Below are 23,016 nucleotides of genomic sequence, written 5' to 3' on the forward strand. Positions count from 1 at the left end.
TAACCACAATTAAAAACAAAACCAAATACAAGGACGGAATTAATAACAATGTATTTTTATTGAGAAACTGAGCTGTCATATTCGTGTGATCTTAAAAAAAACAAAGAGGAAAAAAATTGGGTAAAAGTAAGGTACAGAACAAAGTCCAATGTTCCAAGCAAATGTTGGTCGTTTGGGGAGGGGAGAGCACTACACCGAAGGGTAAAAACCAAAAAGGGTTCACATGATGACTCAAAACCTTCCGGAGCGTTCACGATCCCTTGATCTCCTCCTCTCCCGGTCGCGACGGCCGCGGTCCCGCGAGCGAGAGCGACGTTCACGAGACCGAGAGCGAGAGCGGTGCCTAGAGGATTGGACAAATGGGCACGTCAAGGCTTACACATAGACTGAATAAAAATTCAACATGCCAGCTTGTGCCACATTTGTATTTAAAAAAAAGTTGCCACAATTCTTTCTCTACCTTTTCCTACGGCGTCCATACAGTTCCCTCCTCAGCTCGCGAGAGATCGGCTTTAGGTGCATGAAGTTACAGAAGCCACCTCGAGTGCACTCCCTGGAGAGACAACATACTGCAGTGAGACGACATGCAGTGGAAACAGGCGTCGCTGAAAAAAAAGCTACTGCACCCTGACTGGGAGTATATGTATGCGCGCGCGTGTGTGTGTGTGTGTGTGTGTGTGTGTGTATGTATGTATGTATGTAAATAAATAAATAAATAAATAAATAACAATCAATCAATCAATCAAAAAGAATTTAAGTCAAATACAAGTCACGTTTTTAGCTGCACAGACATTCAGTGCCATTCGGTGATTCTTGACATTAGAAGTTCTGCAAAAACAACATCGATAAAGCCTATCAGGAATGAAATCACCCGACTGTAGTACCAGAGGTGGCAGCAGTCACAAACACTGCATACAATTCATGTCATAAGTACATACGCCTTGCATAACATTCAAAATGTTAAGACTTTAAAAAAAGAAATAATTGAGAGAATAAAAATAGAATTTTGTTTTTTTATTTAGCTCTGTCCTGAATAAGGTATTTTACATAACAGACGTTTACATATAGTCCACAAGACAATAGCTGAATTTATAAAGTCCCGTTCAAAAGTTTACACACATTTAATTCTTAATACTGTGCGTTATGTGGATGATCAGCGACTGTTTTTGATGTTTTGTGAGTTGTTCATGAGTCCCTTATTTGTCCTGAACAGTTAAACTGCCCACTGTTCTTCAGAAAAATCCTCCAAGTCCTCCAAATTCTTTACTTTTCCAGCATCTTCTGCAGATTTGACCCCTTTCCAACAGTGACTATATGATGTTCAGATCCATCTTTTCACAGTGAGGATGACTGAGGGACTTGTATATGACTATTACAAAAGGTGTAAACGTTCACTGATGCTCAAGAAGGCAACGCACTACATTAAGAGCCAGGAGGATGTAAACTTTTGAACAGGATGATCGGTGTTGCCTTCTTGAGCATCAGTGAATGTTTACACCTTTTGTAATAGTGTATGAGTCCCTCGGTTGTCCTCAGTGTGAAAAGATGGATCTCAACATCATATAACCGCTGTTGGAAAGGGGTCAAATATGCAGAAGATGCTGGAAAAGAAAAGAATGTGCAGGACCTGGAGGATTTTTCTGAAGAACAGTGGGCAGTTTAACTGCTCAGGACAAACAAGGGACTCATGAACAACCATCACAAAACATAAAAAAAGTCACTGATCATCCAGGTAACGACACACAGTATTAAGAATCAAGTGTATGTAAACTTTTGAGCTGGTTCATTTGTGTAAATTCAGTTATTATTGTGTCTTGTGGACTATATGTAAACATCTTGTGTCAAATAGCTTATTCAGGAAAGTATTAAAAACACAGAATGCAACGGTTATGAACCCTCATATTATAATTTTTATTATTAACATTTTGCAGATTCCACTAAACACACTCCTCACAGTAAACTGTATAAGCCGCTAAATTTGGACTGGAGTGCACCTGCTTTCTGTGAGGATGGTATGAAATTATCATAGCTGTGAGAAAAGCTATCGTCCCTCCAGCTGTACTTTACTGATACTGCTTGCAGTGAGCTCTGTTGCTGTTTCCCTTTTAAACACAACCATAACGTAATCCAATTTAGGAAGCGTACTTGCATGAACTAATTTCTTAATGAACAACATACTACAGGGGTCCTGTATGAAGTGACTGAGGTTTACTGTTTTCCAGTGTCAACAGTACAGGCAATTTGTTTTGTTTTTTTTTTTCAAAATTGAGAGACTGTAAAACATGTAGCAGTGTTCTTGCAAGCTTGTTATACTGACCCCATTTCATACTGCCTGCAGCAGGCTTCTCTGAAGTCAGTAACCGGGGAGAGCTCAGCATGGATGGGCTGGCTGTTGAACCAGCGGTTGTTCAGGTCCATCACAGCTTTCTCGGCATCCTCCTCACGCCGGAACTGCTCAAACACATGGGTGAAAATCAGGGACGAACCGAAATTTTTGGCCGAAAAGAGAAAAAAAGGCCGAAAACATGATCCGAAAATTTATGCTGCCACGCCTCGGCGCTCAGATTTCACTCTCGATCTAGCCGACGGTTATCGTTGCATTACAACATTACTAGAGCCGCGAATTAAAGAGCCTTTCTTTGATGCGGAGAAAAAGCAGCGTGCACGGGAAACGATACAGGCAGAGCTGGAGGTGATGAATGCGTCTGCTGAAGGATCAACGCGCAGCACAGAGCAAAACGTGCCACAGAAACAGGTGTGTACAAGTGATGATGAATTGATGACATTTTGAAAAGACTAATATTAATACAATTATACAAAACTATTTTAAAAAGGGTTTTAAAAATATACATAAATTTTTGGTTCTCGGCCAAGTGCGTCCAGAATTTTCGGGTTTCGACCCAGAATTTTCCTTTCACTGCATCACTAGTGAAAATACAGCTTTTAAATACAAACAGTGAAGCGGGTTTTGAGAATGTAATTAAAACAATAAAGTGTAAATTGTAGGGAAATTGGACTATAGCAACTCATTGTCAGTTATACCACAACACTGCTGAATTCTCAGATCTGAGGTGTTGATGAAGTTTCTATAACAGCAGCTCTGATCATTCGAAAAGTTTATATTATTGCACTCTTTCTGATATGCGCAAGTTTTTCACAGGGACATAGTCCAAGCCTAATAATAAATTATATAAAAAAAAGAAGCTATTTAACAAAGAAAAAATGTTTTAATTATCGGTATGCTTAAGTTTTCTGTAAGGAGACATTTCTATAACTTATGGAAGGCGCCTCAAGTAACAAATCAGTAAAGGAAAATCGTAATGTTTAAAGACAAAAGAAGAGAAAAAGAGAGGCTGGTGAGGGAGTGACTTTATAGCTACTGCAAGGTAAGTGAGAACAGGAACTAACTTGCCTCATGGATGTTACACAACATTGAATGCAACTATAAGTTAAACATCTCTGCTGGGAAGAAATTTAAAGACGTGATCATAGGAAAATTGCCGTGGTATAAGCAAAAAAATTAAATGCGCACATACGACCTGCTCGTACCTAACTTTGGCGGCGCACATACAGTACGTGCGTACTCTGCTGATGATAAAGTTTGTGTCACGCGTACTGTATGCTGTTCTGGCGTGTGCGTAATAAAGTGACTTACACTTTCGGCTTAAGTTACATTGCTGCAGCGAGAAAATATGACTGAAATATGCAGCGTGTTCTTGTAACAGCTACGTCAGTACACGGTTTTCTGGATCGGAGGTGTGTCTCTTACCTTCACATAAACATTGCCGACGAGGTGATCGCCCAGATTATCACACACGTTCATCTCCTCCACCTCGCCGTACTTCTCCTCCATTTCCGTGAAGACTTCCTAAAAACGTGGTTTGATGTCATTAAAAAGGATGTGGCGCAAAAAAAAAAAAAAAAAAAAAAAGTGCAGTTGTGTGCATGTTTGAGGCTCACCTCGAAAAACTCATCATAATGCTCCTGCATTTCCACATCGCTCACGGCACCTGGGAAAAAGCGCTTTATTAATTTGCATTTAGGATGGAGTTTCAAACTTGAGCATCTACAAGAAAAAGGTGAGGGACCTCAGACATTTGTAAATCATATTTTGGACTGTAAAAGTTTTGGAGGCTGTCCTTTCTTATTGTGAACACCATCAAAAACAGCAGCTGTAGCCTCTATAACTGGGAAAGACATCAGCAACAATGCAAGTCTACGACCTGCCCATTTAATAAGCATCTACCTCAGGTTACAGAATCTGAGAATGTAGTAAACCTGTGAAAGTCTTAACTAACTGTAAAGTGAAGGAATACTGGGGACTGGAGTAGCTCAGTGGTTCAGGTTCTGAACTGGTGACCAGAAAGATCTGGGTTCCAGTCATAGACTGTTCAGTACAACTTAATCCCTCCATACTGCCACAAACCCTCACTGACCTTTCAGAGAACGTCTACATATTTAATGCTAAACTGCCTGCACTGCCGAACCTAAAAATGAATCAATTATATGAATCTAAAACATTTCCTATTGTAAAGATGTTATTAAAGCAATAAAAACAAACAAACAGACAAACAAAAAAAACACCCTTCAATCTCTAGACCAGGGCTGAGACTAACCATTATTTTCATAAGCAATTAATTGGCCGATTAGTTGTTTTTTTCCTCCAATTATTATTATTATTTTTTTATTAAAGCCAAATTTTCAATACCATTTTTTTTTCATTTATTTAAAATAAAATCCATAAACTGAGTGTCACAAATCTAAACTTCAGACTAAAACTTGACATGAACCCAAAAGCACTGATAATTAAACTAGATTAATAATAAAAGACTCGCTTTGACTGCACTTTACGGTTTCCCTTACTCACTGACTTTAGGCATAACGTTTTAAATACGTGTACTTTGATCGTAGTGTTTTAATCTGACGTTAAAGATCCTACTTGCGCTACACTGTTTATCACCACCTCTACACTGGGAGTGAGAAGTGACATGGCCTCGTTACAAACAGATCGCTCCCGTTATAATAAATGACAGAATTAAACAAAACATTTTAGCCAACTCGCACCAGTTTGTGAATATAAACAAGTTTGTGCTCGTGGATCACTGTCGTGCTTCCATGCTACACAAATTCTGCTTTGTAAAATTTACAGGTTACAATCTTCTACAGTATATTTAATATAAAATGCTACCCTGCCTCAGAGGACTCGGAAGTCGCACACTTTTTGTCCGCTGTCAGTTGATTATGCCTTCGTCTGATGCCGACTGAGGTTATAGTGGGTATAAAAGGAAACTTTGACAAACAGTAAACTGAAGAAAGTCATTCTCGTTGACTCTGGGTATCTGCTAAAGCTAGTAGCAGCGTATTACGTGCGTTTGATGTCATGCGCCATCGACTGGGAAACGGTTTATACTTCCGGTCAGTAAAAAAAAACGCTCTTGTTCGAATTGAGACCATATTACATTTCTAAACTTCATACATTAGACAGTAGAGAACACAGTGTAAGTGCACAGTGTGTAGTAAGTCATTTGGGACAGCTATTTTTCGAAACAGAAGTAACGCAGTGATTAAACGTGCCCCGTGTCATTCACAGACCAATGAGTTGATAATGAGATTCGTTGACAATGATTTCCATAACCGATTATTATCGATTAGTTGTTGCAGCTCTACTCTAAACATCTCCTGATCTCTACGTGTTCAAATTGTCTCCTGTTGTATAATGTAATGAGCTTCAGCTGGACCGGTGTGAGAACCTGTAAATATTGCAAAACATACCCTAGCATTGCACCTTTTCCCATACACATCAGCAATAACAAAAAAAAGAAAAGGAACTGGAGATATTTAACGGACCGATGAGGCGACTCGTATTATTCACACAGTTGCAGCTGAACATGAGTTTGTCTGAGTAATGCGAGAATAACCGATTGTGCAATATCGGGACTTACAGCGAGAGGCGTCGGCTGTCTGAGCACTGTTTTGAGGGTTACGGTAGATGTTTTGGATCAAGATGGTCTGTAGAAAGAAGGGAAAAAAAGTGTTACGTTAGAGCTACAAGTGATCACTGCAACAATAAAAATGCAAAGCAGTCAGACAATAGAGTTTTAAAACGGTACTCAATTTTTAAAAGCAGCTAAAGATATTTTACAGACTATTTTCTAATGATTTCTTCTGTTCCATTTTTTTTTCTTTCAAACTACTTTTTTTCTTTCAAACTACAATTTTTTATTTACTCATTTTCCACCCCCATGTTGGTTCTTAATGATTTAGATATATAATTACTGCTGCTTGTTTTTAAAAAAATGCTTATGTTATTTTTAATGTGGCCCTTTTCCCATTTCTTGTGAAATTGTGAAAAACACAATTAATGATTAATGTACAGAGCTTGGTTTTGGATATAAAGGATGATTCTACTAGCAGTGTTTCCACGTCATACATAAATACGCACAGCTGTCAGTTTAATAGGTACACTCATTTTTACTAATTTTTATTTTTTTCTATTCCTATTGTGTGTATACATATATATTTTTAGATACTTTATTTCAATTCTATTTCTGTTTAATGTGTATTCTTTCCTATCTGTTTTTTTGTGTAATTGAGCTGCTGTAACGAGGGAATTACCCCAGTGTGGGATCAATAAAGGTTATCTTATCTTATTATAAAAGCCACTTCATGTACGACACTTAGCTTTGACCTGAAGTGACTTATAAGTGAGCCGAGCAGTCGAGGGCTTGGCGTGTAGCTTAAATGCCTAGCAGATGTAGCCAGGACATGAACTCTGTCCAAATACTATCTGGGTGGTGAATCATTCAATTGAGGTGGTTGTGTCATCTTAATGGTGCAAGTGTTATCACGTCACTGCAAGAATGCAAAAAGTCCCTCATCCGAAATTGCCAGTCAGTGGTATGTCATAAGACCAGATGCTGATGGTGCGCTAGAGCACGATTAACAAATTGTGCATCGTCAAAAACATCCGATATAGCCTACTGCTGATCTACAAGGTCACAAGACAGAAGTATTTATTAAAGCAGACAGTAAGGATACACACCATGGTAAAACCATGTTAGTGTTATTTGGATACTGAGAATGATCCACCTGGCAATTAATTTCTAGTCTTAGTGTGGTCACTGATCTGTGACGGACATAGCGTGTGCGGATTGACAGTCAGTAACTGTATGGTAGGTTTACCTGCAAAAAAAAAAAAGCTTCTGTTGTATGGGTAATCCAGTTGTGCCTAATAAACTGGCAGTTGGGTGCATGTAGTTTGTTTGGACTTATAGGACGGAGTCACTGGTTAGTCCCAAGAGATGTGTAAAGACCCCTAACCCATAAAACACTTGTAACAAGAAGAAAAGCACTGGGTAAGTTTACATTCAAATAAGAAACTAAAAGTAAAGATGTGCCAAAAGCCTGAAGTATTAGCTCGGTATTGGATTAAATTGGACCTTATTTCTGATCTAATGTATTTTATACTGTGAGAACCTGTGAAGAGCAAGAACAAGCATTCACATTATGAGCTTCCTTGATTGGATCTTACCGGTTCATATTCGTACCACACAACTGACCGATAGCTGACTTTTGTTTTGGACACTTTACTCCGTTCTGACAGGTTCCTTTCAACTTTGTTCGAATTATGAATCCGATGGTTGTCACTCCTGACCAGGGGCGTTAGCTGGACTGTTAATCATCTGGGGCTGAGCCCAGATTCTTTTTTTTTTTGAGCTCAGCTAGTCGCCTAAGTTTTGTTTTATGGAAGCTGAGGTAACGTAGCTGTCAATGTATGACATGTTCAGAAAAAGTTGGATTTATCATAAAACTTGACTCAGGTGTTGTCACTGTTTGTAGGACTACCAGACCGCTAAAATATAGAACTTCTCTAATTAGGCTTGTTTGGTGTCACTAGCCAAGGGGAGGCACAGTTAAGGTATCATTGTATGGGTTTAGCTGCTACAGTGCCATGCAAAGTATATTATCTTTCCTTATGCTCTGCTCATATCGTGTTCACATAAACTGGAACTCAGACATTTACACACCTTGTTTTCCTACTCAGCATCAGAGGATGTTAGTGTTTCAGTTTCAACCATCTTACTGGTTAAAAAAGGCATTTATCTATTTTCCTCACACTGCGTTTGGCAGAATTGAGAGACTGTCAGCAAATAAGACACGAGTCTTTCCACATATTTTCCTGTAAACCTGTCTGATTGGTCTCGCCTCCGTTCACCGAAGATTTAAAATTAAATCACCATCGTCTTCTTTTACTGACGTTCAGTTACATAGTGATGAACTGCTCCAAGAGGAGAATTATTCAGGGCTAAAGAAAAAATCTTGGTGACTACAGCCCTGAATTCCCAGGATAGGTTACGCCTGGACACACGACCACATCTCGGATACGCATCCAACACATCCAGGCACCACGAAAACTGGGGCAATTCTGTTATGAAATTTTTTTAATTTCGTGTTCACACAATCCTGAAAAATCTGATTTGTCTCACAATAAGGCAAAAAAAAGGCATGTGTGTCACTTGTACCACAACCCTTGTTTTCACATATGCTGTGTTTCGTCTATGTGAATTAGATATGCGCATCCTCCTCTATATGGCTCGTTCAGGCAAGTGAGAATAAAGCAATCGCACTAAACCTAGTCCAAGATGGGCAGAGCGAGACGGTTTTGATTCAGTTCCAGTCTAACCCTAGCACAGTCTGCCTGCAGGAAGAAAATGACTCGACCATCAATCGACCCAACTGCAAGAAGTGAACTAATCACACTGTGTTTTGGGTTTGGCTCTAGTTTGGATTAATCGGTGGTATTAATTGCTCGAAGACGACGACGTCCATACAGGATCAAAATCTGGACAGACTTGGATCAATTCTCTACTGAAATAAATTTTAAATAAGTGTGACCAGTGCGTTCGCAGTTGTAATCGGGAAACATGATGGATATCTACAGACCCTGGAGAAGGTGGTGGTAAAGATGAACAACAACAGATTTCATTTCACTTCACACTGACAGAAACAACAGTATACCTGGCTGAAAGTTGGTTTATTATGGAGTCTGGAGCAGCGGTCTCCATGTCGACAAGCTCCAATCTTAAAGTAGAAGGAGCAGTTGACCCTGGGTGATGGAGAAACATGAAATGCAAAAACAAAACAAAACAAACCAACACTTTAGCAGATGGTATTTTCCAACATCTAAATCTCACTTCACTCGTTTTTGTTTCATTCAATAAAGGAAGCTTTGGGATACATTATACAAACGGGGTTTAAATTAAGTTAACAGTTAGACAAACTAAAATAAGTTGCAGTGCATTAACACGTTTTTAGAATAAGACCGCTAGCATATTTGACTCCTAGCAAATTAAAAGCATAACGAGCTAAGAGTGGGCTAGGCTAGGCTAGGCTAGGCTAGCATAGCATAGCTAACCTGGTGTGTGTGTGTGTGAGCGAGAGATAGGTCTACACTGAATTAAAATACAACAAAAAACAGCGTTCTAGTCGACTTTCATCAAATTATCATCTCGTATCGCTTAATAAAAGCCAGAACACCCTGTGAGCGTTAAATTATAATATAGTCCTGGTTAATGAAATGCACGCGCCCCTGCACCGCTTCTCCGCCTGCTCGCTAGCTAGCGCTACATTAGCATCGCTCTCCACACACGAACAATTAAAACATCCGCCTCTCTGCCTACTGCTTCACTGTACACTCACTTCTCATTGGTAATATTACAATTTATTTAACGGGATTCGCTTTTCCAGCACGCGGCGCGACATTACCCAAGAATTTGGTTCTTTTTTTCACTCACTTGTCTTTCTCTGTACCAAAAATGGACGCTAGGTACTCCGCCATCTTCCCGTCGTCGGGTCACTTGTGTTCTTCGTCATCAAGTTACGCGCCTGTCGTCACACAATAGTGCGTATCTGCGTTGATTCCACGCCTCGCGCGTTATTTTTTTCCCCCCTATCCTTATTCCGACAAAGCCCGCCTCCTGCATTGTATTGGATACATTTTCAAGCAGCAGTGAACTGACCAATCAGAACGCTGAGTGTGGGTACGAACTTCTAGCGGGATTCAAATGAATACGGGTGTGGAAGTTAATTTCCTTCACTAATCTTATTCGGATAAAGCCCGCCTCCTGTACTTTATTGGCTAAACTTTCATCGGCAGCGCTGAAATGACCAATCAGAGTGCTGCGTGTGAGTACGCCCTTCTAGCGGGATTCGTATGAATACGGGTGGGAAAGTATTATCAAATGAATATATATACATATATATGTAGAAATTTGTAATAAATATATTGTAAATTTCAGTTAAATCTGCTCGCAACTTTTATATTATGCGCTTTTATATTACTGGAGTTTAAAAGCTGTTAAAACCATTTAATAGGCCTGTACGTATTGCATATTTAGTTTCATGCCGTATAATAAATATTGTTTGGGTTCTTTAGCCTATTTCATTTTTTTTTAAATAAGAAACGAATAAAAAGCAGATCCCTGTATTTCTTCATAATATGTGTCCGTGGCTCCTAGCCTTATGGCTGCTGTACACATTTTGTGACCATGTTCGTGTTCATGCCTAATTTTACCCTAGTAATGATTACTGAATTAGTAAAGTCAGTCTGCAGAGACAGATGAGTGATTCTAGCACACCTCTGAACACCGAGCGATTTAAAGATTTAGATATTTTTATCCGAATAAAATTTTTGGTTGAATTCTATTGTCTGTGGTAGATGTTATGTATTAATCTGACCACCAAGGGGCGCTCCTCTGGTCCAAAAACCACCAGCTTATGTAAACTTCTGTTTGCGTTAATATCTGTTTGCGTGAAACCGACCACATTATACACATTTTATATCACACTAAGACGAGATACTAGCAATAAATATATTTTCATTTTTATTAAACCCCCCCCCCCCCCCCCCAAAAAAAAAAAAAAAAAACAAACAAACAAACATCTTGTAACGGAGATTCAGCGACTAGGCTTTTAATATGTCGGTTATTTTCCCATAATTCCAGCGTACCGGAAACACACAGGTTTACAGTGCTGAGAGAGCGATATATTTACCTTAGGCGGGAAAAAAAAACAAAACAAAAACAAAACTTATTGCGCCACGTTCCTCTTATAAACACGTATTTATTTATCTTCAGTTCCTCCTAGTTTACTAAGCAAATAAACACACCGGCATTATGGTAAGAACTGCTTTACTCGTTTTGTTAACCAGAGTAGCCTAGCCTGGAGAAACACGGCCGCATTTCATAAGTCTCTACACTCCCTATAGAGTGAGTGCACTAGTCTGGCTATGATATAACGACTTCCACACTCTATGTAGTGCACTACAGGGTCCAGAGGGAGGCAATTGGGATGCAGCCAGCATATAGGCAAAAATAGCTATAGAATAGGTAGTCTAGTTGTGTGTTTCAGTAAAAACTCAATTTATTTATTTATACTTCTGTAGTAAATGGTGTGAATATGAAATAAGACATGTTTTAATATTAATACAACCCACTTTAATTAAGTGTTATGTTTTGTTCTTACTCCTAAAGTAGTAATAATAAAGTAGTTACACTTACCAAACACTTCTTTGGGTTTACTTCTATATAATCCTTGTTGGTCATTTTTCCCCGAACAGGACAGTCGGGAGGACACAGACGTGTGGTACACCCATCCAGTCTACGCCCGTTACTGGCAGCATTACCAGCAGGCTATGAGCTGGTACCAGAGGCACCACTGGGCATACAGCAAGGCCATACAGGCTGCATATGACCCTGCTCTGTACCCTGTGTTTCCCACCTCCTCATGTCGCTACGCTGACTGGCAGGATGAAGAGACGGTGGACAGAATCCCTACACAAACAAGGAGACAGAGGGAGGAAGAGGAAGACAACACGGAGCCTGAAGAAGAGTCTGAGAGCTCGGAGGAAAGTGAGCTTGAATATGACGTCAGCAAAATGGACATCACGGCCGAGCTGCGGCAATACTTCGCTCAGACGGAGCGCCACAGAGAAGAACTGAGTATGTGTGTGCATGAAATAGCAAGAATTTCCTTTTTAAACTTTTTTTTTAAATAAAGTTTAGCACTTTAGGTACTAGAGTAATGAAGCTGTAGATATGCCACACACTGCATCAAGTATGTAAACATTCCCACAAGTTTGCGAATGTTGTTTAGGTTACATCATCACAAGTTAGATCCCAAAGATCACACGTTTAATAGCAAAACTAGCTGTGCGTTCTGGGTGGAAGGGCTGGCGTACTGTCTCTCCCCTGTCAGTCACAGTGACATTAACCAGTCGTGGTCGTCTGTAAGCTCAATCCAAGTTGCACTGTTACTCTGCCCTGTGACACAGCATTAGCAGCAATTTGAGAGAATCCGGTTGGCTGGCTTCACGTGTCACATGTTTGCCTTCAGCCTCCCAAGTTGGTAGCAGATGTATGATAGAGGAGATCTGGCTGGTGGGTGGGAAACTGTACACTGTGGACACTATATCTCTGTGTTGGTAACAGTTATGTCAATCTGATTCTTTGCCAACCTTTTACTTTGACTTTAAACACTACCATAAATCATACATATTTCTCTATCATTTCTATCATATTCCTATATAATTTGGCAAAATATAACAAATTTGATCGATGTGGTCATAACACCAGCACTTGTTACAGTGTCAGACTTTTTATTTCTCGTTGTTTTACAGAGAGGCAACAGCAGATGGAAGCAGAGCGACAGGAAGCCTACGTACCAGCCGACCAGGACCTGCACCATTCTTGGCGGCGGACTGCCGAAGCTCCAGCCGAGCGCCCGGGAGAGAGGAGGAGTGCGGAGATGAAGCGGCTCTACGGAAAAGACGCGGCCAAGATCCAGGGCATGGAAACAGCCATGCAACTCACCTTTGACCGCAACTGTGACCGCAAGCAGCCCAAATACTGGCCTGTAATACCATTAAAGCTCTAATAATGCTCACTAGTTAGAATGCAAACCACTTTTACATAAACACAACATGCTAAGGGGCTCATCAAAATGTTCTGCCTTATTGTGTAAATCCTTTTGTACTTATAATAGTCAGATTTTTGGTCCCGTTAAAAAAATTGTCTTTGTTGTTCCTGATCTCTCACTTTGTTAATCCTCCTCTTTTTTCCCACTGATGGAACAGTTCTGTCCTGCTCATTTTTTTCTTTTTTTTTAAATTTCACACATTGCTATAGATCACTCTTCTATGTTTTTTTCCTCCTTCCTCCAAGACAATGAATAATGTAGATATTATATACATCGAGCCACAACTCCTTCCCCCCCCCACAGAGCTGATTCCCACTAACTAGGTCTGAGCCACCCTAACATTTCCAGTCCATTCTGTCTGTGTCTCTTCTCCACATTTCCTGTGCTTGGGATGCTCTTTGGTGGTTTATTTGGCATGTTGTTATTGTATGATAAAGCACTTTTTGTATATGTTTGGATGGTGAGTTTTGTAATAAAATCCATTGGATTCTAGTTTGAGTATGACTGTTGATTTGAAAATGGATTGGGTGTGTTTAATAATGGAATGCCAGACCAAAAAAAAAACCCCAACAAGGATCTTTTAGAAATTTTGGAAGTTCAGTATAATGCTTTATTACAATTGGATGATTAATGATGCTAACATTAACACGTAATGGTTTTTCATTCAAAATGAAAGCTTTTGCAAAGCTGTAAGTCTGGGAGATAAGTGATTGATAATTGTGTAGTGAGGAAAAACAGTGTTTAGGCACATAGAAATGTGGAGATTTGCTCCTCAAGCTGCAGTATTTAGGAGCCTTGGCTCATCAGTGTGTTTGCCCACTTGGGGAACCTTCGGCATTATGCCAGACGGCCCAAACTTGAATAGAGTTCCCAGCCTGCCCGGATTCTGGTTTCCATGGCTACTTTTTTTCCTGAGCATCCGGCAATTTATATTCCCTTGCACTCCCTGAGCAGTCATTCTTACCCCGTACAATCTCGTGTGTGTTCACAACCCAAATTTACTTGGGGTGGTGTTTGGCTACTAAGAGAGGGGACTTTCGTTTGTCCTGAGTGTTTCAGGCTGTAAAGTGGGTTGCATTTGAGCTCCATCTAGAAACAATGCATTGAATATGATTAGGATTTGATCTCCTTTACCAAGTTCATGAATATACTGTTTCTGTCATGATAAGTGTAAATGCTTACAAGTTTTCAGCAATAGCATGCATCTCATCACAAAAAGGGCAGCATACCAGAACCAAGATATCACATCACATCACATCACATCAAGATATCACATCTAATTATCACATGTACTAATGGAATGCACTTTTAAGGCACAAAAGCACTTCAGGATAGCACTTGTTGCAATACCCAAGCTCCCCACCACACTCCTTTGTGCCTAAAGAGGCCCCATGTGGGTCCCCCCCAAGCACCGACGTCACTGAAGTGACCCGAGTCGGGACAGTGGGCACAAACTGGAGCAGCACTTTTTGTTTTGTTGTGCAGGACCTCCACTCGCTTCACTAAAGCACCGGCTTCCCAGACTCCTGCGAACTTAATACCATGGGTAAGTTCTTTCATATTTAAAGATCATCAATCTGAAGTTCTGTCCTTTCATAAAGTCTTTTAAACGACGTGGCTCTGCATAATCCAGTATTATTTATGAAGCATAGTGGAATTGCGATGTATTTGTTGGCTACTTGGCTGCATAACTGATTCACTTTTTCCTACATTCCTTCCAATGAGTATTTGGGTTTGACTAAATAATTCAAAAGCTTGTTTGTTAGGATTAAGGCTTCCTGTGAATGGATTTTGTAATTGCTTGTTGCATACATTTGTATGTTTAACTTGTGACGCACATTAGCTTCCCAATGTCTCCTTCATTCAAATCCTTAATAAGATGTGGACTACATAGAACTGACATATGATTCATGCATTTTTTTTTGTATCAGCCATTGAGAAACCTATGCATTATGTATTCTCTTCATGTGCTAATAACATTACTATGGTGGTGTGTGTGTGTGTGTCCTTAAGTGTGCTGCTGGCCCTAATCACATTAAATGGAGCAGATTCATGGGAAAGAATTCCTCGCCTCATTTGTTCTCACTGTGTCTTTGGAATGATAACTTTCCCACCATCCACCCTCAGCCAGCACTCTATACACAGATACACATCGAGACTTTATGGCTGCTGGCTGTGCTAACCTGACACCAGCACTTTTGCAGCGAGGATTGATCGATCTCACATTTGGGTTTAGTATATCCTAACGACAATATGTCATACTTCACTGGAAAAGAAAGTGCAAAGTGTGTAAGAAGAAACCTGCTTTATCTTAAAGTATAAATGAACTGTCTCTTAGGTGAAAGCTAAAGGTCCTTGCTCGATTTAAGGGTGAGACTGAAGACATTCCTCCAGCTGTTCCTACAGCGTTTAACTTACTTACCATTGTGGCAGGTGACATCCCATTAACCATCTTAAGAAACGCCCAATCCAGGATCTTACATAATACCCACGTGGGCCAAGCGATTTAAGATACAACTCAAATTGGATTATGTCCTGAACTCTCCATGGAGATCTCCATCTACTCTTATTCAAATGTTAAGACCAAGGGTTGTCCTGATGTTGGGTTTCGCCTTCTCTTTTGCTCTTTTCACTCTCTCTGGGGGAGGAAAAAAAATATTCTGTGCATATGTTTTGTTTTCACTGACCATTAAATTAGATTGAACTCAACAGGTTTAATCTAATTATAAAAGACTATACAAGAAGAAAGCTACTGAAATCTGGAATGCATACGGATTGGGTTGAACCAGACTGTTCCAGTTTCCATGTGATATTTACCAGTTGGAAATCTCATAACTGGTTCGCTTTCTATTCAAATGTAACATAAACACTCTTTCTTCGCTGAGCTGAGATCAGCTTTGCATTCTAGCTAGGATTAGAACTCGGGGATTGAGAGTTGCTTCTGAACCACCGTACAAACGCGGACAGCGCCTTCACCCCAGGGCCGCTCTTATTGCCACTGAGAGCCATGTGACTTTCCACTTAGCTCCTTTGCCGCGTCAGTTTCTTAGCAACAGTTCACCCACGCGTTCTCTCACTCACACTGCATCATCTCGCCTCGATGCCTAGCATTAAACGCACACAGAATCACGATGGCCGCAAAAGAATGTTGCTCCATATTTGGGACCGCTATCTTGTACATGATGCTTGCCAAAGTATCCCTGCTGTTACCTCAGGAACAGTGGAGCAACGGTGCTATAAAACAGAAGCTGTAGGCATTCATTTTCCAGTCTGTGAAAGCTAGGCTGAGGACATACTGCCAAGCAGTAGAGAGTTATACTAAGAGATATTATTATTGATGGTGTCACTATCAGTTCCCAGGGACACTGCAGTTTCTTTCATCCTAAAACAGTGTCTTTTGGAAAATTACATAATATGACTATTATTTTGAACAGAGAATATAATAGTAGTTTCAGAATAATAGTTTATTTTTTTTTAAAAAAAGGTCAACATACTATATCTTTATGTTCTTTATGTTACTTTTGCTGATTTGCACATTAAATAGAGTTACTGTACTTCACATTTTGCTGTGAAGCAATTACATCATAACTTTGAATTTCAACTTGCATCATGCTAATTGGTGGCTAATTTTAGGTTAGCAAAATGTTCACTGAACGCTAATATTGGTGTTCTTTTTGGTTGGGATTTCTGGGAATTAGATTTCTGGGCAATTATGAGAACATCAGCACGTTTGTATTATGTTAGAGCTTTTGACTGTTGAACATTAAGACGAACCTTGTGACATTTTCAGAACACTGTCAGAAGGTTATTTGGTAACACTGAAGTGGCGCTGTGTTAGAACTTGTCAAATACATTATTAAATGTTCAGATAAAAGTTTCTGTTAGCTGTGTATCCATCCATCCATCCATCATACAGAGCTGAGGTGGGAATCGAACCCCCAACGTATGAGGCAAACATGCTAACCACTAAGCCACTGTGCCCCCCAGCTAGCTATCCACTTTTGCTATTTGTTAGCATCCTTAACATTGTGCTCAAAAAATGCTGACTTGCTTTACTTTATCTACCACACTTTTGTACAATGCAAAATAGAAAAAAAAGAAGCACAAACAATTGCTGAGATATTCCTTAAAAGGAAAGATATTGATGCGAAAAGCTAATCCTTCATTAGCATCTTCATTAGCGTAAAAGAGTTGCTGCCTCAGTATTTCTCTGTTCAGAGTGGCTAAGGTTTACATGGCTGAGTGGAAAACTGTGATGTGTGAGGTTCTGTCCTTGTGCAGTGAAGCATATAATGCCTTTTAATTTGTGTATTGTTTTTTTCTTTACTGCACAGTGGTTTATAATTATTAATTACTGCCCATGTAGCCTTCTACTTCAGTAAGTCTATTGCTCTATGGACAAACATTCTCTTACGAAAGGCTTATCATTCAGACCAAATAATTGCTGAATATTATTCTGTATGGATGTTGCTTTTTGTGAGTGATGACACGAAAAAATTCCGAAACGGTGTCCGTTTATTTATTCAAGGCTTGCTGTCTGAGTAGCAGTTGGGAGAGTATAATGCCAGATCTTTTCATCTTTTTCGTCTGACATGCTTTCCTTCTAAGCAGCAAACACATGGTTGTCATTAACATAGCTGAATAAATGCATTTTCAACCAATCAAGGCAGAATTTCTAGAATTTCTAGAAGGTAAATGGTGCAGAACCATGCATGTCTGAGGTTTTATTTATTTATTTATTTATTTTGAAATACTCCCTTCAGCTAGTATTGGGAGTTTAGACATGCCCATTTTTTTTGATGTCATGATATGACTCCACCCTTGCAAATCTGGTCCAAAAGGATTATGGGATAGGATCAGGGGATTTAAACTTAACAACCATAATAATTTCGCGAGAGAGTAAGAGTCAGGCTTCTTGTTTAATAGAGAGATATTGCAACTTGTTGGGAGGCTTTAAGGTCAATGATGACTGGTGTGTGTGTGTGTGTGTGTGTGTGTGTGTGTGTGTGTGTGTGTGTGTGTGTGTATGTATAGCCTAAGAGGACCTCAAATGATAGGATAGTATGAAATGAAATGTCCTCACAATCACCTGCTCCTCACAAAAATGTTTTACAAAAAAGGGCAAACCTTTTTGTGTACTGAGGTTAAGTTTAAGGTTAGAGTGAGGTTTAAGTTTAGGCATAGCATTAATAAACTAAAGTAATCGTCATGACAGGGGAATCCTCCCAAAGCAATGAGTGGGCAATGAATGTCTTGTGCTTGAGAATCTTCTGCTGCAGTTAAGCACTCAGGTTTAAAAGAATGTTTAAAACAACACCTTTGCATGAGCAGCAAAAAGCACCACAGATTTTATTGTTGTTTACAGTGGCAGATTGTCTATAGACATAGTCCCCCCAAATATATATATATATATATATATATATATATATATATATATATATATATATATATATCTCAACATGTTAACCTTATAAAGTCCTCATTCACCACTACATACATTTTAAATTCTGTTGAAATTCTCATTGCCCCTTTTGAGAGAACAACAATAATAATAATAATAATAATAATAATAATAATAATAATAATAATAATAATAAAATGTTATATTGACATTATGTCATATTCCATTGGTTTGGTCACCTTTCTAAATACTGTGCAGTGGGGGTGGGGGGACGACGACTTAGTTTTAGTTTCCAAAGAGTTATTTTGTTATTTTTGACCTAGTGGTCAAAATAGGAACTGCAACAAGAACTAATAGAGGTCCATATAGTGCTGCAAAAATGAGGCCTAACACCCGGAAATGAATTAGCATTTTAGCTCTTCCGGTTTCATCTAGGTCCATGGGTTTTTTGAATGGGTTTTTGGTTAAATGCCTGACATAAGGTCTGTGGTTAACACAGGCTCAAAATATTTTCACGTTTTATTGCACAACATAAAATACACCAGTAATAACACACTCGTGATTTTTTAAGCTTTTATGTTTCTTGAAAAAGGTGGTTGCTAAAAAGTGGCTAAATGGGACTACAGAGGTTGTCAGGGACATTAAAGGTCATCATGTCGAACAGAAAAACTCATCTACTACAGCCTTGTTGTGTTTGTACTCGCACTCATGCAATTTATCAATTAATAGTATTTTCCAATTGTAGTGGATTAAAAAAAAAATTAGTGCTAAAAAAGTTAGTGGTGGTGACGTTGAAGTCATGTGAAGTCATGTGGTTTAGTTAGTTTACAGGCTTACTTTAGCTTTTTACTTCTGCCGATTGTATTTAGGCTTCAAAATTCATAAATGTTGTGTTCATTTGTGAAGATTATCTTGATGAAGAAAACATGTAAGAACTTTTCTTTGGTCACAGAGATTATTTTCTGCAGTAATCCAAACGACAGTGGGAAAATCCTATTGGCTTTTTGCCAGGGTGATGCAAACTTCCGGGTTGGCCTACAAAATTACATCATTTCTGCAGCACTTTATTGGGGCAGGAATCAGGCTGCCCCATATTTGCTCTCTATGAACATTTTCAGTGGAGGAGGAGTGGTGGAAAGGGTGCTTAATGACAGGGTTGCCAGTGTTGTGGTTTGTTACCTGAAATTAGACTAGTTTAAAAATAATCCGTGGTCAGATTATGGTGTGGATAATGTCCGTAAATCAGAAATGTGTTCGCAGTGGCTAACAAAAAGAAGAAAAATGTGTCTCACCAAATTCTGGTTTGTTTTCAGGTCTTTTGAGTGGTTTATGAAATGTAGTTGGGCTGGATATTTTTTCTGAAACCTGGCAACCCTGGTTAATGATATTCAGAAAGCACACCTGCTGTATCAATAACAATTGAACAGTGGTACACCAAAAACCGCACAAAATAAGCCGCTATAGACTGTTTGCTGGATGACTGTCACCTGCCTCTTGCAGGGCTACTCTAAAAATTCTCTAACTATATAGATTAATGTTATTCTGCCCGGCTAAATTCTATGGCGAGCCGCTGCTACTCAAAGTTATTATGGATTCCATCTATATATTGATATCAATTTAGGCAAGCACTTACACTGTCGGGAAGAAATCATGAAAATATATATCTTATGTGTGTGAAAGAATAATTAGTCAAATAGCTATTGTAAATGACTGTAAAAAAAAAAAATTGAAAAGTTTTGCTTTTTTTTAAAATCATGTCATATAAAGGCAGCTTGCATTGGTGAATAACATGGAGATGTTTTTCAGCACTGGTTGTCTTACTCAGCTTACATCCATTTCAACATTATGCAATTTTTTTAACTGCCTTTTCATTCAGCATTAAAATCTGCCATTATTTGCATAAAAACATCTTGTGGAAACATAACTACACTAATTCAGATTTAAATTCACTAACAAAATGAATACACTGTACACAGACAAATGTCGCTCTGTATTTAGTATCTCTAAGACTGACAGGTCCATTATAACACAGAATGGTGTTAGTGGGAGGCAGGCTTTGGGGTTGATGGGTTTTGGGGTGCTTTGGCCCCATGGCATGTGGCCCATGTGCCATTCCCTCCCCCTCCAACCATCTCCATCGTCTCTTTGTGTGTTTGTCACTCCCTGTTCCCCCCCAGACCAAGGCCTCCTCCAATGATGCGGCTTACTAAACAAAAACAAAGACGTCTGGGGAACCCAGGAGCAGCTGTTTGTCTCTCTCTCTCTCTCTCTCTCTCTCTCTCTCTCTCTCTCTCTCTCTCTCTCTCTCTCTCTCTGTGTGTGGTGAGGAGATTGCGATTTAGAGAAAAGGAAAGTGTATTGAACCAGAAGGGGAAAAAGTCTTGTAGGTGCTCCAAACATCTCCTAAATTATTTTGGATACCCAGCAACCAACTATGCCACTTTTAAGCATTTTACAAGCAAACATTTTACAAGCTAAAAAAGTATGTTATTTGTATGTCATTAGTAAGTTAATATAAAAGTATATTTTTTTATTTGAGTGCAATCTTTATTAATTCTGTGTTCTATTGATGATGTTTCTCAAATTCAGCATAGAAAATGTGATACAAACATTACTTATATCCAACTATGGAATGACTGACAGCTGAAATGGGGGTGGAGCGAAGGATGGGGTTGGGCATAGAAGGACAGAGACATATAGAGTCTAAAATGGGTCACTGTGGCAGAGCGTTACATTTAATGTCCTGATTAGAAAAACTCAAGAGTCCTAGATTATACACATTATGTCACCCCATTTCTGATAGACCTTTTAAAGCTTCTCAGATTGTGGTGGAGCCTGAAATAGGAGATTAACATATGGGAAAACTTGAATTGAATTATGCCTGGGGGAGTGATAATTCATTTATTCATCTTCAGTAACTGCTTTATCATGATCCGGGTGGAGGTGTATCCGGAGCCTATCCCAGGAACACTGAGTGAGAGGCGGGAAAACACCGTGGATGGGATGTGCCTGGTAAATCTGTTATGTTACAGTCTCTTCATGACACCGATTGTTCAGCAGATGTGCATTTGATTACGTCTTGTTATGCCCTGTTCAGAATGTCCACATAAAGGCTGATAAAAAAAAAAACATAATTTCATTCACATTGGAAAAATTCAAACAGAAACGTCAGTGTATTCGGTCATCTCTGAGGCAAACTTAAGTGTATAATAATAGTTAGTGTAACAATAATTGTGTGGGTATATGTGCATTTTTTTGTGATTTCATGCACATATTGTTCAACAGACACACATTTTTGTACATTCTGCTACATCACACGGATACACTCTTCATCCTTTAAATTTTTTTGTCACATATACATTACAGCACAGTAAAATTCTTCACTTCACATATCCCAGTGCAGGGTCAGCTCCTGGAGCAGAGAGGGTTAAGGGCCTTGCTCAAGGGCCCAACACTGGCACCTTCGCAGTGCTGGGGCTTGAAACCCCAACCTTCTGAGCAGTAATCCTTTAACCATTGAGCCACCACTGCCCTCATGTGAATGCACACAAACACACACATGCACACAAAATGATAAGAACTCCACTGCATCATGAATGTCAGTGTTCCATCAAGACCAAGTTCAGAGGTCAGCAGTAGTGACATTGAAAACAAGCTCCCACGACCGTCTCCATAGCAACAGGGCCACAGAATCGAAACAAGGTCAAAGGCAGTTGCAGTGTGGTGTGATGGCAAACATGGATAGCCCAGGCAAATTCATGTATAACAGCAAAGCTAGAATCAAGACTAGGGCTAGAAACAATGAGCTAAGTACTGTAAATAGTGTTCAGATTTACAGATGGGAACATAAGCGAATCTTTATCAAATCTGACTATAGTTTTCTATAGATTTACTACAAAACACAATTATTTTTACTGTGGTGTTTTAAATGGTTATTAAATTTTAAACATGTCCACTGCATTTTTATACCGTACTATTGTGTATTGTGATTGTTCTTTTCTACTGCATTGTTGTATGTAACTGTAATTTTAATACAGCTAGTATGCGAGAATACGTAATACTACTATGTATTTACTCCTGTGCTATGTTTATTATATAGTATTTAAACTATAACACTGTTTACTGTAGTAACTAATTATAACTATGGTTGTTAGACCATGACATTATCATTGTGGTTCTTGTGTTTATGTTAAATGCTATTAATTGTAAAATATGCCAACTTAACAATAGTAATCCGAGCAACAACAACAAAAAAAACCATGGTTAATTTTTATAAGGGTGAGATCAGGGGGAACTAAAAGGTTCCTAGCGAGTCTATGTGCGTAATGGTTCTCAACTGATGTACTGAGGAGAAAATGCTTTGCACTATTTTTTATTTTCCCTCCTCGAACACACTTAAGACTTAATAAACAGCTTGAACCATGTATTATATATTAGATTAGGGAAAACAAGAAAATGGAATGATTTATAATCACTTCATTAACACCTTTAGAGGGTGTACAGAGTGGTACTTAGCTTTAAAGGGGTCATATGATGCTATTTTTAAAGTTCATTATTTTGTTTATTGGGTGTAATAGAATAGGTTGACATGCTTTAATGTTCAAAAAACACATTATTTTTCACATACTGTACATTAGTGC

General features: G+C 39.1%; 3 protein-coding genes across 4 annotated transcripts in view; 2 read left to right on the forward strand and 1 right to left on the reverse strand.

Annotated features, from left to right (window-relative positions):
- Positions 1-39: 39 nt before the first annotated feature.
- On the reverse strand, positions 40-9,934 carry u2af1 (U2 small nuclear RNA auxiliary factor 1). Its single transcript, XM_017458126.3, has 8 exons — positions 9,795-9,934; positions 9,019-9,106; positions 5,943-6,009; positions 3,961-4,010; positions 3,770-3,868; positions 2,318-2,451; positions 461-553; positions 40-343 (listed from the first exon to the last, which is right to left on the reverse strand). Exons 1-8 carry the CDS (start codon positions 9,836-9,838, stop codon positions 232-234), a joined length of 687 nt encoding a protein of 228 aa, XP_017313615.1. The 5' UTR covers positions 9,839-9,934; the 3' UTR covers positions 40-231.
- Positions 9,935-10,989: 1,055 nt separating this feature from the next.
- On the forward strand, positions 10,990-13,467 carry gemin8 (gem (nuclear organelle) associated protein 8). The gene is made up of 3 exons (XM_017458127.3): positions 10,990-11,177; positions 11,618-11,999; positions 12,677-13,467. The coding sequence occupies exons 1-3, from the start codon at positions 11,175-11,177 to the stop codon at positions 12,931-12,933; spliced, it is 642 nt and encodes a 213-aa protein (XP_017313616.1). The 5' UTR covers positions 10,990-11,174; the 3' UTR covers positions 12,934-13,467.
- Positions 13,468-14,402: 935 nt separating this feature from the next.
- Positions 14,403-23,016, forward strand: part of gpm6ba (glycoprotein M6Ba) — a 50,093-nt gene continuing 41,479 nt past the window's right edge. For both annotated transcript variants that reach the window (XM_017458145.3, XM_017458147.3), the window contains exon 1: positions 14,403-14,521. In XM_017458145.3, coding sequence (XP_017313634.1) covers positions 14,518-14,521 — 4 coding nt within the window. In that variant the 5' untranslated portion in view covers positions 14,403-14,517. The remainder of the gene's footprint in view (positions 14,522-23,016) is intronic.

This window comes from Ictalurus punctatus, chromosome 26 (genome assembly GCF_001660625.3).
Source record: "Ictalurus punctatus breed USDA103 chromosome 26, Coco_2.0, whole genome shotgun sequence".
Taxonomy (NCBI): domain Eukaryota; kingdom Metazoa; phylum Chordata; class Actinopteri; order Siluriformes; family Ictaluridae; genus Ictalurus; species Ictalurus punctatus.